Below are 15,509 nucleotides of genomic sequence, written 5' to 3'. Positions count from 1 at the left end.
TGCCATTTCCTTCTCCAATGTATGAAAGTGTAAAGTGAAAGTGAAGTTGCTTAGTTGTGTCCGACCCTTAGCAACCCCATGGACTGCAGCCTACCAGGCTCCTCCGTCCATGGGAGTTTCCAGGCACGAGTACTGGAGTGGGGTGCCATTGCCTTCTCCGAATGACTGCTATAGTTGTCTTTATTGTTAAACCTCAAAAAGAAAAAAAATCCCATTACCTTTAGCATCTGCAGAGTTGGACATGACATTCAAGAGCATGTTCCCACTACATTCTCACTATGTATCAGCTACCCTGTTAAGTTCTCTGGCCCCATCTTTGGAGCTAAGAACAACAGGTCAGCACCAATACAGCCTTGCAGCTTGAGTTTATGGAGGAAACATGTGACATACTGAGTATCAGGACTCTCTCAAGAATTAGGACTGGCTTAGCCACTATTAACTGCATGATCTAGGGCAAACTGTTCCTATAAAATGAGGCAACAGACCAGAGGATCATTAAAGACCCTATAAACTCTGACATTTTATGATTCTAAGATATTCTTGATATTTTACAAGTATAAATGACTGACTTCTTGGATATTTTCCTCCCCTTTCTCACAAGAGAAGATAAAGTTTAAGCATAACTAAACAGAAAGAGATGTTTGAAAGAGATTTCAAGTAGTTTTAGGATACAGTTACAGCAATAAACACAAGTAAAATAATAGGCATTCAATTAAGAAACATTTATTCTTTCCCACATGAAAATGTAAATACAATTGTAAACATACACTAAAAAATGTTTTACAAGATAATCTGCTATATGACCATGATCTTGAGGTGTTAGACGAGATAATTATTAAAGACCCTGTAAGTTCTGAATTGTATAATTCTAAGACTTTTTTTGCCACTTAACAAATCTAGATGACTGCCTTCACTTTGGGGTATTTTCTTTCACATTGTCCAGTCTATTCTCATTAGAGAAGACAACAGCATATAATTTCAGAAATAGTAATTTTAAGTAGAGATTTAAAATAACTTCAAGATATATTTATAGTGAAATATAAAGGTAAAACAGTTGCTGAGTCAGGAAACACTTATTCACAGAATGAATTTCATTGATGGAAAATAATACGAACCAAGTAACATTTCTCTTACAAGTTAACTGAATTCTTTTATTAATAATTTTGTAGCTAGAGACATGTATAACACAACATTTACACAGTACTAATTCAAAATAATATTTTTGACCTCTAAGAATGAAAGTTCTCAGTGACAAGCTTTAAATGTGCCACTTAGCTCAGTGGATGTCAACTCTGTCATAAGAGACAACTACACACAAACAGGACACCACCCATGCATGAGAAAGTGAAATTAGAAACTTTTAAGGCTGAAAAAAAAGTCCTCCAAAGCATAAATGATTACGGTTCAAAGAGCATGTTTACAAATAAAGTTATTCAAATAAGCAAGTGACTTAATTTGCATGCTAATTTTCTTACTGCTTCCTGATTTCTGATTTGGGGGGCTATTTATGGTGTATCTACTGTGCAAGACATTGAGAACAGTAAGAATCATCAGGCATGGTCCCAGTGGTATGCTGGTAAATCTTTAATAACAAGCTCTTGGGAGGAAGGGGAAAAAAGCCCTTATCTATAGCATTCACCAATTTCTGTGGTATAAAATACTCCCACTATACCAGATTTCATGCTAACAATAGTTTGAATAACTGTTTCACAAAATTCCTAAAACTAAGAATCATCTTTCACAAACCAGTACAGTATATAAGCCAGCTCCAAGACATCAGTGGTTGGTCCTCACCCTCATGTAGCTTATAATCTATTCACAGGTACATATTTTAGAGAATGGGAAAGAATGGGGAAGATAGAGATAAAATATAAATAAATAACATATTTTATAAGTAATTTTAAAAGTTAAAAGGAACACTAAAATCTGAGGAATTTTCTTACTCTTGTTTACATTTAGTTCAGGAAATTAAAGTGTAGCATATTCAGGAGAAAGTAAAGGATGAGTGGAATAAGGAAAAGAGAAGACATCCTAAGATACATGGTAACAGTAATCACGTTTAAGTTGGAAGAAAATATCTACTAAAATAAGGGCAAATCTAATGTAACTTTCAAAATTGTATCTTCTTTAAATCCTTTCAATTCAGTTCACAGTCCTGAAGATTTGTCCTCTCCTCTTTGGCTGCAGCTTTGATTAGATTAACTAGCTTATTTTGAATAATACTGAAGAACATACCACTTCACATCACTCATACTATCAGCTCAAATAAGTGGAAAACTAAATTCTGGAGTCTGAAAATTGAACTTCCTTTGCATAGTCACCCTGCTGAATCAGATCTTGGGCAAGTGCCGGCTGGGGTGACCTGGAAATTCTTCTGGTAGCAAAACGTGGAGTCTGCAGGTTGGGCAGGTCCCCTGTTGCATCAACCAAGGTCTTATGCACTAAGGAGCAAAAAGATTCATGTCAGTCGCTCAGATTTAGCCTAGCAGAGGCAGATGTAACTCTATACATCAGGGCTGCTAACCAATATGTCTTCTGATGCATCTTAGAGCCTTCAGCCATGAAAACGGCTGCCATCAAGGCACTTTGTCCATGGTTTGCTGAGCAATATAGTTGGTAACAGGACAACACTTTTCAGCCAGTTTATTCTAATAAGTTCCTTTCTCCAACCCAAATCTTCAGGTAGATTAGCACTTTTTCCTAACAAGGAGGTTAGGAAACCTATATTTTTTTCTATTTATTATCTATTATTCTAATTGATAATCTAGAAAAAGTCGTATCTAAATATACAAATGTCACAAATATGTTGTATCAAGTACTTATGGTGTTTGAAGTTAAAATCTTTAGATAATGGGTATACTTTTAAGATTGCCTTTCTTTGGTGATAATGGTAGTACTCTTTGGCTATGAACTATCTATTAAGTTATTTTCTTGAATACTGACTCTCCAAAAGCAAATCATTTTACCTGAATGAATAATGGAGAGCCTAGCCAGATGAGAGAGTATTAAGAGTATGAAGAATAGGCAGTAGACATGAGGCCCATTACCTCTATTCCTAGACAGTAACCAAAATGAATTACTTGCTTTCTACTCAATGAGCGATGGCAAAGAATAAAATAAGTTTGTGAAACATTTATTTTCTAAATAGATCTTTAGGAAAATCAGACTGGACATGGAACAACAGACTGGTTCCAAATAGGAAAAGGAGTACGTCAAGGGTGTATATTGTCACCCTGCTTATTTAACTTGTATGCAGAGTACATCATGAGAAATGCTGGGCTGGATGAAGCACAAGCTGGAATCAAGATTTCTGGGAGAAATATCAATAACCTCAGATATGCAGATGACACCACTCTTCTGGCAGAAAACAAAGAAGAACTAAAGAGCCTCTTGATGAAAGTGAAAGAAGAGATTGAAAAAGTTGGCTTAAAGCTCAACATTCAGAAAACTAAGATCATGGCATCTGGCCCCATCACTTCATGGGAAATAGATGGGGAAACAGTGGGAAGAGTGAGAGACTTTATTTTTTTGGCTCCAAAATCACTGCAGATGGTGACTGTGACCATGAAATTAAAAGATGCTTACTCCTTGGAAGGAAAGTTATGACCAGCCTAGACAGCATATTAAGAAGCAGAGACATTACTTTACCAACAAAGGTCCATCTAGTCAAGGCTATGGTTCTTCCAGTAGTCATATATGGATTGTTAGAGTTGGAGTGTAAAGAAAGCTGAGTGCCAGAGAATTGATGCTTCTGAACTATGGTGTTAGAGAAGACTCTTGAGAGTCCCTTGGACTGCAAGGAGATCCAACCAGTCCATTCTAAAGGAGATCAGTCCTGGGTGTTCATTGGAAGGACTAATGTTGAAGCTGAAACTCCAATACTTTGGCCACCTGATGTGAAGAACTGACTCACTGGAAAAGACCCTGATGCTGGGAAAGATTGAAGGCAGGAGGAGACGGGGACAACAGAGGATGAGATGGCTGGATGGCATCACCAACTCAATGGACATGAATTTGGGTAAACTCGGGGAATTGGTGATGGACAGGGAGGCCTGGCGCACTGCAGTCCATGGGGTCGCCAAAAGTTGGAAATGAATGAGCGACTGAACTGAACTATCTATCTGGAGATCATTTAGGATTAGTAATTCTATGCATATCTCTTAACAAGGCAGATGAAAAATATAATTCTGTACCAGGTATCACATTATCTTTGAAATGATGTTTTACAGATATGGCTTGAATAAGGTGGCTATTGTTCATTTCCCTGAGAAGCCTTTCTTGTATAAGATTATCTTTTCCTGTGTCATGTTACACTTCCACAACAGAAGACTTGGATCATATAGTATATCAATAGCACTTGCACAGCAACAACGTCAGAAGTTAATCTATGCTGCCAACAAGTTAATCTATGTTGCTAATCTATAAATGCCAAGAATTAACAAAAGATATGCCAGCCTCACATTTTTCTAACATCAAAAGAAAACTATAAACAAGATGAAAAGACAACACTCAGAATGGGAGAAAATATTTGCAAATGAAGCAACTGACAAGGGATTAATCTGCACAATGTACAAACAGCTCATGTAGCTCAATACAAAAATAAAACAGCCTAATCAAAAAATGGGTGGAAGATTTAAATAGACATTTCTCCAAAGAAGATATACAGATGGCTAAGAGGCACATGAAAAGATGCTCAACGTCACTAAGTATCAGAGAAATGCAAATCAAAACTACAATGGTGAAAAAAAAAAAAACTACAGTGGTGTATCTATCACCTCACACCAGTCAGAATAGTCATCATCAAAAAAACTACAAACAATAAATGCTGGAGAGGGTGTGGAGAAAACGGAACCCTCTTGCACTATTGGTGGGAATAAAAATTGATACAGCCACTATGGAGAATAGTATGGTGATTTCTTAAAAATACTAGGAAAAAAACTACTATATAACCCAGCAGTTCCATTCCTGGCATATACCTGGAGAAAACCATAATTTCAAAAGATACATGCATCCGAATGCTTATTGCAGCGCTATTGACCACAGCCAGGACATGGAAGCAACCTTGATGTCCAATAACAGAGGAATGGATAAAGAAGATGTGTTACATACATACTATGGAATATTTCTCAGCCATAGAAAGGAATGAAACTGTGCTATTTGCAGACACATGGATGGACCCAGAGACTGTCATTCAAGTCAAGTAAGTCAGAAAGAGAAAAACAAATATCATATATTAATGCATATATGTGGAATCTAGAAAAATGGTACATCTGAATCTATTTGCGAAGCAGAAACAGAGACACAGACGTAGAGAACAAACGTATGGACACCAAGGGGGGAAGGGAGGGTGGGCTGAATTGGGAGAGTGGGATTGAAATATATACATTACTATGCATAAAACAGATAACTAATGAGAACCTACTGTACAGCTAGGGAACTCTGCTCAGTGCTCTGCGATGACCTAAATGGGACGGAAATCCAAAAAAGAGGGGATATATGTATAGCTGATTCAAAGATGTACAACAGAAATTAACACAACATTGTAAAGCAACTATACTTCAATATAAATTAAAAACAAAACAAAAAACTCAAGTCTTAGCATCTTCAAAAGCAAATACAGAAACCTGGACAGACTGTTAAGGTAATTCTTCTGTGTTGTTACAGCAGTTGGCCATCATTAGGTGTGAACAAAGAACACTATTCATAACAAGTCAAGGTGAAGTGTCACTTTGCTAAACGGTCAACTGTCATATCAATTAACATTCCTTCCAGTTCTGTTCATCTGTTCAAAGGAAATGCCACTCTGCCCATTAAATTTCATCACTGTCCCCTTCTCCTGCTAGGTATATCAAGACCTGAGAAAACACAATGCAATCCATGGCTAGGTATGGGCAAACACATAAACGCTATCTACTATGTGAATAACCAGTGAAATTCATGACACAGTGGATGATCATACGTGTATGTGATTTCAAGAAATGTAGCATGAATTTCACTTAATTGATTAATGGTAAAATATTAAACAGATAAGTTTACCTGAGAATGGAATTTATGTGCACAAGGCAAAACTGAGAGGTTATCTGGAGAGAGATTCTCATGACAGATCACACAAGGCTCTTCTTCCTCATCATCCTAGGGAAAACATACATATGGTTAAATTCAGCTCATTCTCTCTCCTAAATTAAAATGTATTTAGAATCAACAGTCTCAGTCTTACCAAATGATTGGCTCCTTCCTGTGTGACAGAGCCTTGTGAACCAAGGGGCCTTCGGGCTGGTTTTGAGGGCTGGGCAGCATTAGCCTGTGGTGCAGTATGGCTAGGTGAAACACGATTACCATTTGGCACTGATTTTCCTTGACTCTGAAAATAAGAATATCATACTTATTATTTTTTTAGAATTGCATAAGACAGGAAGAACTGACAGACTACCATAGAATAGGCTACAGTGGAATTTAGCAAAAGAGGAAATCAACCCTGAATATTCATTGGAAAGACTGATGCTGAGGATCTAATACTTTGGCTGCCTGATGCAAACAGCTGACTCACTAGAAAAAATCCTGATGCTGGGAAAGATTGAGGGCAGGAGAAGGGGGTGCACAGAGGCTGAGATGGTTGGATGGCATCACCGACTCAATGGACAAGAGTTTGAGCAAACTCTGGGAGATAGTGAAAGACAGGGAAGCCTGGTGTGCTGCAGTCCATGGGGTCACAAAGAGTCGGACACAACTGAGCGACTGAACAACAAAAAGGTTAATAATCAGGTTCATGAGAAATCTTGAAGCAATTATGGCACTATAAGAACCAGGTAAAAACAAAAGTAACTCTAGGTGCTTTTGTAATTAAAATAAGTCTTTGCATAAAATTAGAAAAAAGAAGTTTCCTTTATGAAATATTCAAAATAACCTAAATTTCAAAAGCCTCAGTTTTATTCTAGAATGATCAGGCGGTGTTTCCAACGCCATTGTCAAGTTTAATTGTTTAATGTTAATATATGATTTAATATGAGTATAATTGATTTCCTGATCATGTTATGGAGATAATTAGTATAGCTAACTAAAGATAAGGGTCAGGAGATAGTTTTACTTTTAGTTTTCTGTTGTTTAGTTGCTTTTTTTTTTTACCTGAGATCTCTTGGGGTCAATAAATTGGGAAATCTTGTGAACAATTTCATCAAATGTCAGTCCAGATAAGGACTTCCCATGAGTATCCTTCAATTTCCGTAAGAAATCTGTAAGCTCCTTTCTGGAAAAGATCAAGCAAAGAGTAGTGGTCATTCTCCTACTGCCCTGAAGATGTGCTCTCCAAAGGAGATATAAAATCCTATCATAGGATAATATCCACCGTACAGACGTGACCCTTTGGATCTCTGATCTAAAAATGTGATCATGGGTCCATCTGCACTTATCTTAAACCAGAATGAAAATTCCTGCTAATGTGCTCATTAAGGATACTTAATGTGTTCATGATTGATAAAGTTTAGTATTTATTTTCTTCCCCCAATGAGATTTTAACTGTTTATAAAAGCTCACTTGTGAAAATGAAATTTGCTATCTAAATACTTACTTATGTACTGAGCCTCTTTATATTGTACTTCTCAATGTTCTCTTACTCGAGACAGACTAAAATATTTCTTTTCAATTATGTTACTATCAGTCTCTATCATTGTGCTATGAATTCTACTTTCATAAAATTCATAAACAGAAAATAAAGATTTAACAGAAAAGGAGAACAAAGACTAAAAGACACATTATGTGATAAAGAAACCTAGGAGTATTTTAATCGACATGCTCTTTTTCAGTTCCCATGGCCCACTGACCCAAAGTCTGCATACACATTTTGGTAGGACAGGGTAGGATGATAAAATATTTTTTCTCAAATGAAATGTCATGTCACCAGCCTTATAAAACTATCTTTGATTACTATTTATTTTCTATAAACAATTTTTACCAACTATATTAAAATTCTATTTTCATTTTCTATTCATCATTATGTTTACAAAACCATAATATAACCATGAAACATAATAGTATATAGTGTTAAATAAAAGCATTGGCCTTCAAATGAAAATGCTGGTGAAAACTAGAATTATTTGATATAATCAGATCAGATCAGATCAGTCACTCAGTTGTGTCCGACTCTTTGCGACCCCATGAATCGCAGCACGCCAGGCCTCCCTGTCCATCACCAACTCCCGGAATTCACTCAGACTCATGTCCATCGAGTCAGTGATGCCATCCAGCCATCTCATCCTCTGTTGTCCCCTTCTTCTCTTGCCCCCAATCCCTCCCAGCATCAGAGTCTTTTCCAATGAGTCAACTCTTCACATGAGGGGGCCAAAGTATTGGAATTTCAGCTTTAGCATCATTCCTTCCAAAGAAATCCCAGGGCTGATCTCCTTCAGAATGGACTGGTTGGATCTCCTTGCATCCAAGGGACTCTGAAGAGTCTTCTCCAACACCACAGTTGAAAAGCATCAATTCTTTGGCGCTCAGCCTTCTTCACAGTCCAACTCTCACATCCATACATGACCACAGGAAAAACCATAGCCTTGACTAGACAAACCTTTGTTGGCAAAGTAATGTCTCTGCTTTTGAATATGCTATCTAGGTTGGTCATAACTTTCCTTCCAAGGAGTAAGCGTCTTTTAATTTCATGGCTGCAGTCACCATCTGCAGTGATTTTGGAGCCAGAAAAATAAAGTCTGACACTGGTTTCCACTGTTTTCCCATCTATTTCCCATGAAGTGATGGGGCCGGATGCCATGATCTTCGTTTTCTGAATGTTGAGCTTTAAGCCAACTTTTTCACTCTCCTCTTTCACTTTTATCAAGAGGCTCTTTAGTTCTTCTTCACTTTCTGCCATAAGGGTGGTGTCATCTGCATATCTGAGGTTATTGATATTTCTCCCGGCAATCTTGATTCCAGCCTGTGTTTCTTCCAGTCCAGCGTTTCTCATGATGTACACTGCATATAAGTTAAATAAACAGGGTGACAATATACAGCCTTGATGTACTCCTTTTCCTATTTGGAACCAGTCTGTTGTTCCATGTCCAGTTCTAACTTGCTTCCTGACCTGCATACAAATTTCTCAAGAGGCAGATCAGGTGTTCTGGTATTCCTATCTCTTTCAGAATTTTCCACAGTTTATTGTGATCCACACAGTCAAAGGCTTTGGCATAGTCAATAAAGCAGAAATAGATGTTTTTCTGGAACTCTCTTGCTTTTTCCATGATCCAGTGGATGTTGGCAATTTGATCTCTGGTTCCTCTGCCTTTTCTAAAACCAGCTTGAACATCTGGAAGTTCATGGTTCACATATTGCTGAAACCTGGCTTGGAGAATTTTGAGCATTACTTTACTAGCGTGTGAGATGAGTGCAATTGTGCAGTAGTTTGAGCATTCTTTGGCATTGCCTTTCTTTGGGATTGGAATGAAAACTGACCTTTTCCGGTCCTATGGCCACTGCTGAGTTTTCCAAATTTGCTGGCATATTGAGTGCAGCACTTTCATAGCATCATCTTTCAGGACTTGGAATAGCTCAACTGGAATTCCATCACCTCCACTAGCCTTGTTCGTAGTGATGCTTTCTAAGGCCCACTTGACTTCACATTCCAGGATGTCTAGCTCTAGGTCAGTGATCACACCATCGTGATTATCTGGGTTGTGAAGATCTTTTTTGTACAGTTCTTCTGTGTATTCTTGCCATCTCTTCTTAATATCTTCTGCTTCTGTTAGGTCCATACCATTTCTGTCCTTTATCGAGCCCATCTTTGCATGAAATGTTCCCTTGGTATCTCTGATTTTCTTGAAGAGATCTCTAGTCTTTCCCATTCTGTTGTTTTCCTCTATTTCTTTGCATTGATCGCTGAAGAAGGCTTTCTTATCTCTTCTTGCTATTCTTTGGAACTCTGCATTCAGATGTTTATATTTTTCCTTTTCTCCTTTGCTTTTCACTTCTCTTCTTTTCACAGCTATTTGTAAGGCCTCCCCAGACAGCCATTTTGCTTTTTTGCATTTCTTTTCCATGGGGATGGTCTTGATCCCTGTCTCCTGTACAATGTCACGAATCCCATTCCATAGATCATCAGGCACTGTATCTATCAGATCTAGGCCCATAAATCTATTTCTCACTTCCACTGTATAATCATAAGGGATTTGATTTAGGTCATACCTGAATGGTCTAGTGGTTTTCCCTACTTTCTTCAATTTAAGTCTGAATTTGGCAATAAGGAGTTCATGGTCTGAGCCATAGTCAGCTCCTGGTCTTGTTTTTGCTGACTGGATAGAGCTTCTCCATCTTTGGCTGCAAAGAATATAATCAGTCTGATTTCGGTGTTGACCATCTGGTGATGTCCATGTATAGAGTCTTCTCTTGTGTTGTTGGAAGAGGGTGTTTGTTATGACCAGTGCATTTTCTTGGCAAAGCTCTATTAGTCTTTGCCCTGCTTCATTCTGTACTCCAAGGCCAAATTTGCCTGTTATTCCAGGTGTTTCTTGACTTCCTACTTTTGCATTCCAGTCCCCTATAATGAAAAGGACTTCTTTTTTGGGTGTTAGTTCTAAAAGGTCTTGTAGGTCTTCATAGAACCGTTCAACTTCAGCTTCTTCAGCATTACTGGTTGGGGCATAGACTTGGATTACTGTGATACTGAATGGTTTGCCTTGGAAACGATAAAAGACACTTCATTTCTGGAGGAGTAGAATTAAATAGCTTTCTGTGAAAGTCAGAACTGTGAAAAGCACAGTAAAATAATGATTTCTTGCATTTAACTGTGTTCCTTAACAAAGAAACCATAAAAACCCTCAGTAAATTAAGGAAATCTGATTATGTTTGTGCTTATATAGCATACAATTCACTTAAAATTCACTTTGGAAATAGGTTATTAAGACAATTATTGTAGCTAGTGGCATTAAAACTGGATAGGTTTATAACTAGCTATACTTTCATTAAACAAGCAAACCTAAATTCAAAAGTTCATTCCTTCGTGACTTAACACTAATAATTTTCGTGGAGAGGTTTAGCATTTATACTGACAACTATCCCTTCTTAATGAATTTCATTTTCCTTACCAAGGTGATGGTTAGGAAATACCTGTACCTTCTGTGTGTTGGGAGGAGGGAGGGTGAGTGTTGTTTCTCTGAAATGTTTCATTGGCATAATTATGGCTATGGAAACTGTAGTACGATCTGTTCACAACACTAAAAGAGACTAAGCTACCTGGTCTGCTGTGGAAAGGCAGTTTTCAGCCTCTCTGTAATCTTCTCCCAATTCATCATAAGGGGATCACTTCCTAGACTTGCACTGGGAGCCATAGCTTCTCCCACAGGAGCTGGCAGTGTCCAGGCTATGCTAGTCATCTGTAAGAAACACAGTTATGTCATCAGCTTCAATTATGGGGAAGCAAAGTTCTATGTCAACATGACATCTCCATACCTCAGAAAATGGGTATAATAAAGAGGAATATTGACATGCATGTTCCCTTTTTAGAAGTTTTTTTTTTCCTTAACCAGCACAATATTTCTAATTATTTATATATGTTTACCTTTATTTTTAAAATGGCACATACTAGTCTCAGTAATTGTAAACATAAACAGAAATACAGAGTGTGCATTTCTGAGAGCAACCTAGTTTGTTAATAGGGGAATAAATAAATAAACTGTAGCATATCTAATCAAGTCCTTAAAAATAGATCTATATGTCTGAGCATAAGAGATATCCATAATATAAAAAAAGTCTATGGCACAGCATTTATGGTAGAACTCATGTTATATTAAAATATTTTTCAAATGTGTATGCATAGAAAAAGGACTATAAGATATAAAATAACCCATAAATTGTGATTATTTTCTAGGATTCAACAGCAGAGTAGTTTTGCTTTCTACTGTATATAGTATATATTTTGTATATACTATGTGTATTGTATTTTTCTAATTATAAAAGTAATTAATAAAATTACTAATTACTAATAATAAATATAAGATAAAATTATTAATCATAAAAAGCAAGTAATAAAGTTTAATTTTCAAACAACTGAATAAAGATGAGAATACTATTAAAATATCTGCCCAATGTCTCACAACGTCACATAGGTGGTATATGGAAGTTGTAGCGACAACTCAAGAGCCATGAAACCACCAAACAAAAATTGCCCCATATTTTATGATAGTTCTTAGAACCATTAAGTTTCTAATTAATTAATATCAATATGTGAATATTTTTAATTGCCTTATCTGATTATTAGGATAATTATAAACAAAGTATCTTCTATCTAAGATTACAGATTATTTTAAAATAGAAGGTTACTACTTATGAAAAACTAGCAACTACTAACAGCCACTGAAATTACTCATACAAAGCCTGGTAAGTCAGAGAAAGAGCAGAATATCCCCAGAAATCTGGGTTTGCCTCAGTGTCCAAGCTTTTTCAGAGGAATCAGAAAGTAATCCTATTAGAAGGCTGAGGTACTTTAAAATTTTACGGATCCTCATAGAATGTTGCAGGAGCAAAACACATCAGCAACACTGCAATATCAAGGTGATAAAAAAAATGTGGTGCTTAATAAACATGTTAAAGCTTAGATACATATTTGCTTGTAGAGAGGGCACTATACAAGTAAGTAAATCTATTTGACTATACATTTCAAAGGGAGTCTGTCAGCAATATACAGGTACAGAATAAACCTCAATTTATTAGAATGCAGTTACGACAAACTCAAGATTAGAGACTTATTCATTAATTATATTAAACATCAATCTTCTGTGAGGTTTTTTTAATAAAAAGTATACCTTGACCAAGATTACAACTAATAATCCTAATCATTTTAAAGTTCTCTACTTCTTCTCTAGGTTCTGATAAAGCTTATCTGGCTCTTTGTAACTAAGAAAATTTGTAACTTTGCACTATAACATATTTCAGGGTGATACTATTTATATTACCTGTTTATAGATAAACAATGTCCTACAATATACACATATGTATCTATGTATAAAAATTTTTTCTTTTGCTTTGTGGCATAATGTGACTTGGCTTCTTTGCTTTTCAACCTACCCAACAACCATGCTAAATATAAACTATCTCTTAAAAATATCAATCTCACTCTGTTTCAGAAGCAAAACTAAGAATTCTCTACTATAACATCAGATTTATCTTTGTATCTAAAAACTAAACTATTATCACTTAATGAAATAGTTAATATATGTAATGCACTTAACACAGTACCTCATGGGCATAGCCATTCAATTATCATCATTATTTACTTTATTAAATAAATGAACAAAGAGAACACATTCATTCTGAGAGTCTACTGTGACAACGGACTACTTAATGTCTATTCTACCAAGAGGGTTTTTTACCAAGGGAGATCTAGATTGACCAGTTGCAGAGACGATTCCAGAACAAACGGCAGGCATTTGAGGAACAGTGAGTATGGGTCTAAAGAAAGATTCTTTCACAATGGGTCTTCCCAAGAACTGCTGCATCTAAAATGGAAAAGATAGAAAATGAAAACAAACCCCCCACATAATTATGTAGTCAATAATATAAACTCATAGAGCAATGAATTTTGGGGGGGGAGGAAAATTGATTTGAAATCTAGATACAAAGCATACTAGAAACAGTGCTGTTATAACACTAGTTAAATATATGAATATTTGAAAAAGGCAGGGAGCAGTAAAATACACTAAAGAGCACAGAGAGAGAAGAGAACTTGATTCTAGTCCTACTTTCTTTCCATCTTGCTGGGTAGCCTTGATACCAAGTTATTAATCTATAAAATAAGAGTTGAGATTAGATGATCTGTAAAGTTCTCTGCCAAATGGAATAATGCAAAGGACTGTACAAAGGAGTTCCTCAGTGAGTACTCGCCATACTTATAAACAATATTGACACTCAGAAATTCACTAAAGAATCAAAGTTGTCTATAGAAAATACTACTTTTGCTATTATGTATTGAAAGGACCTTTTACCACCTGGTGGAGTTCTGAACTTATGTTTAGTTTCAAGGATAGTAGAAAGCTAAAATGGGGTGGGCCAGGGGGATAAACCCTCCTACAGTGACTTTTAGACATGCCTGTGGATGTTACTGAACTTCCCAGGGATTCATAGAAAGCCAGCCCTTCTTAGCACCTACCAATAGGATGGATACCTTACTGGCTGGACTACAAAAGAGGACAAGTTTATGGGACATCTACTATGTGCCAGGACTAGCACTGGCATAAAGTAGAAGTTCACCTATTTGTTGAATTTAAAAAAAGAACATCAGTATAGCTCTTAAATAATGATACTGAAACCAGAAAGGTGACAATTACTGGGGAACTTTATAATGGAGACAAGAATGACATTTGACTCCTAACATCAATAAATGAGAGACACTGTGTCTTCTAATGTGCATATACTTTACCACCTATAAGGTACTCTTGCTAAAAATACTGACCCTGATTCTAATTTAACCCTCTAGACCAATGATCAGTTTATAGGAAATAGCAGAACATGTATAATGACATTATAAGGATGTAATCAGTTACATCAATAATACAGGAAACTGGTTTTTCAATGAATAAATGATGTGAATAAGAGAGAGGGTGTTGGGTAGCTGTTACAACTTTAAAGAAAAATAATCAGCCAAATGAAATTGTAAACTTTGTTTGGATTGCTTTTTCAAAAATAAGGGTTTTTAAAGTAATGGTAATTATAACCAAATTAGAAATATTGTTAATCTAGTTAAGAAAAAGACATTTTGAAACAATTTGGGAAATATGAATTTTAATATCAGATATAAAAATTATAATTTTCTTAGGAGAATGGTGGTGTGATTATAGCCAATAAGAGTAAGAATCTTCATCTTTTAGGAATGCATACTAAAGTATAAATGGGTGAGATTATATGATATATAGGGTTTACTTTAAAACGTCCCAGTGGGGAAGAGGGGTGGGGAGATTTGGGAGAATGGCATTGAAACATGTATAATATCATGTATGAAACAAGTCGCCAGTCCAGGTTCGATGCACGATACTGGATGCTTGGGGCTGGTGCACTGGGACGACCCAAAGGGAGGGTATGGGGAGGGAGGAGGGAGGAGGGTTCAGGATGGGGAACACAGATATACCTGTGGTGGATTCATTTCGATATTTGACAAAACTAATACAATATTGTAAAGTTTAAAAATAAAATAAAATTTAAAAAAAAAGAAGAAAAAAAATGAAACAAGATTGATAAAATTTGATTATGATGTTGAAGATGGCTCTTGGGTTCACAGAGGTTCATCATTCTATTTTTATGTATGTTTCAATATATTCATAATATAAAGTTCTTAAATAACAAATGGTGATTCTGAATCAGTGGTCCTGTTCTTTTTGAGGACAACAATTACCTAATATTACTTTGAGAATTAGACAGCCAGGGTATAAAAATCAAAATATAATGAAACACATAAAAATACTAGGTTAAACTGGGAAGAGTACCCATTATTCCAGACTTCCCAGGTTAGACCACTATATTTATTTAAAAAGCCT

General features: G+C 36.2%; 1 protein-coding gene across 12 annotated transcripts in view; it reads right to left on the bottom strand.

Annotated features, from left to right (window-relative positions):
* Window positions 1-707: 707 nt before the first annotated feature.
* Window positions 708-15,509, bottom strand: part of DZIP3 (DAZ interacting zinc finger protein 3) — a 125,736-nt gene continuing 110,934 nt past the window's right edge. For all 12 annotated transcript variants that reach the window (XM_025283622.3, XM_044941583.2, XM_044941588.2 and 9 more), the window contains 6 exons: window positions 13,353-13,478; window positions 11,218-11,357; window positions 7,123-7,243; window positions 6,218-6,361; window positions 6,037-6,132; window positions 708-2,441 (listed from right to left, as the gene is read on the bottom strand). In XM_025283622.3, the coding sequence (XP_025139407.2) occupies window positions 2,331-2,441; window positions 6,037-6,132; window positions 6,218-6,361; window positions 7,123-7,243; window positions 11,218-11,357; window positions 13,353-13,478 (738 nt within the window). In that variant the 3' untranslated portion in view covers window positions 708-2,330. The remainder of the gene's footprint in view (window positions 2,442-6,036; window positions 6,133-6,217; window positions 6,362-7,122; window positions 7,244-11,217; window positions 11,358-13,352; window positions 13,479-15,509) is intronic.

This window comes from Bubalus bubalis, chromosome 1, assembly GCF_019923935.1.
Source record: "Bubalus bubalis isolate 160015118507 breed Murrah chromosome 1, NDDB_SH_1, whole genome shotgun sequence".
In the NCBI taxonomy this organism is placed as follows: Eukaryota; Metazoa; Chordata; class Mammalia; order Artiodactyla; family Bovidae; genus Bubalus; species Bubalus bubalis.
This window is presented reverse-complemented; position numbering and strand designations above follow the sequence as displayed.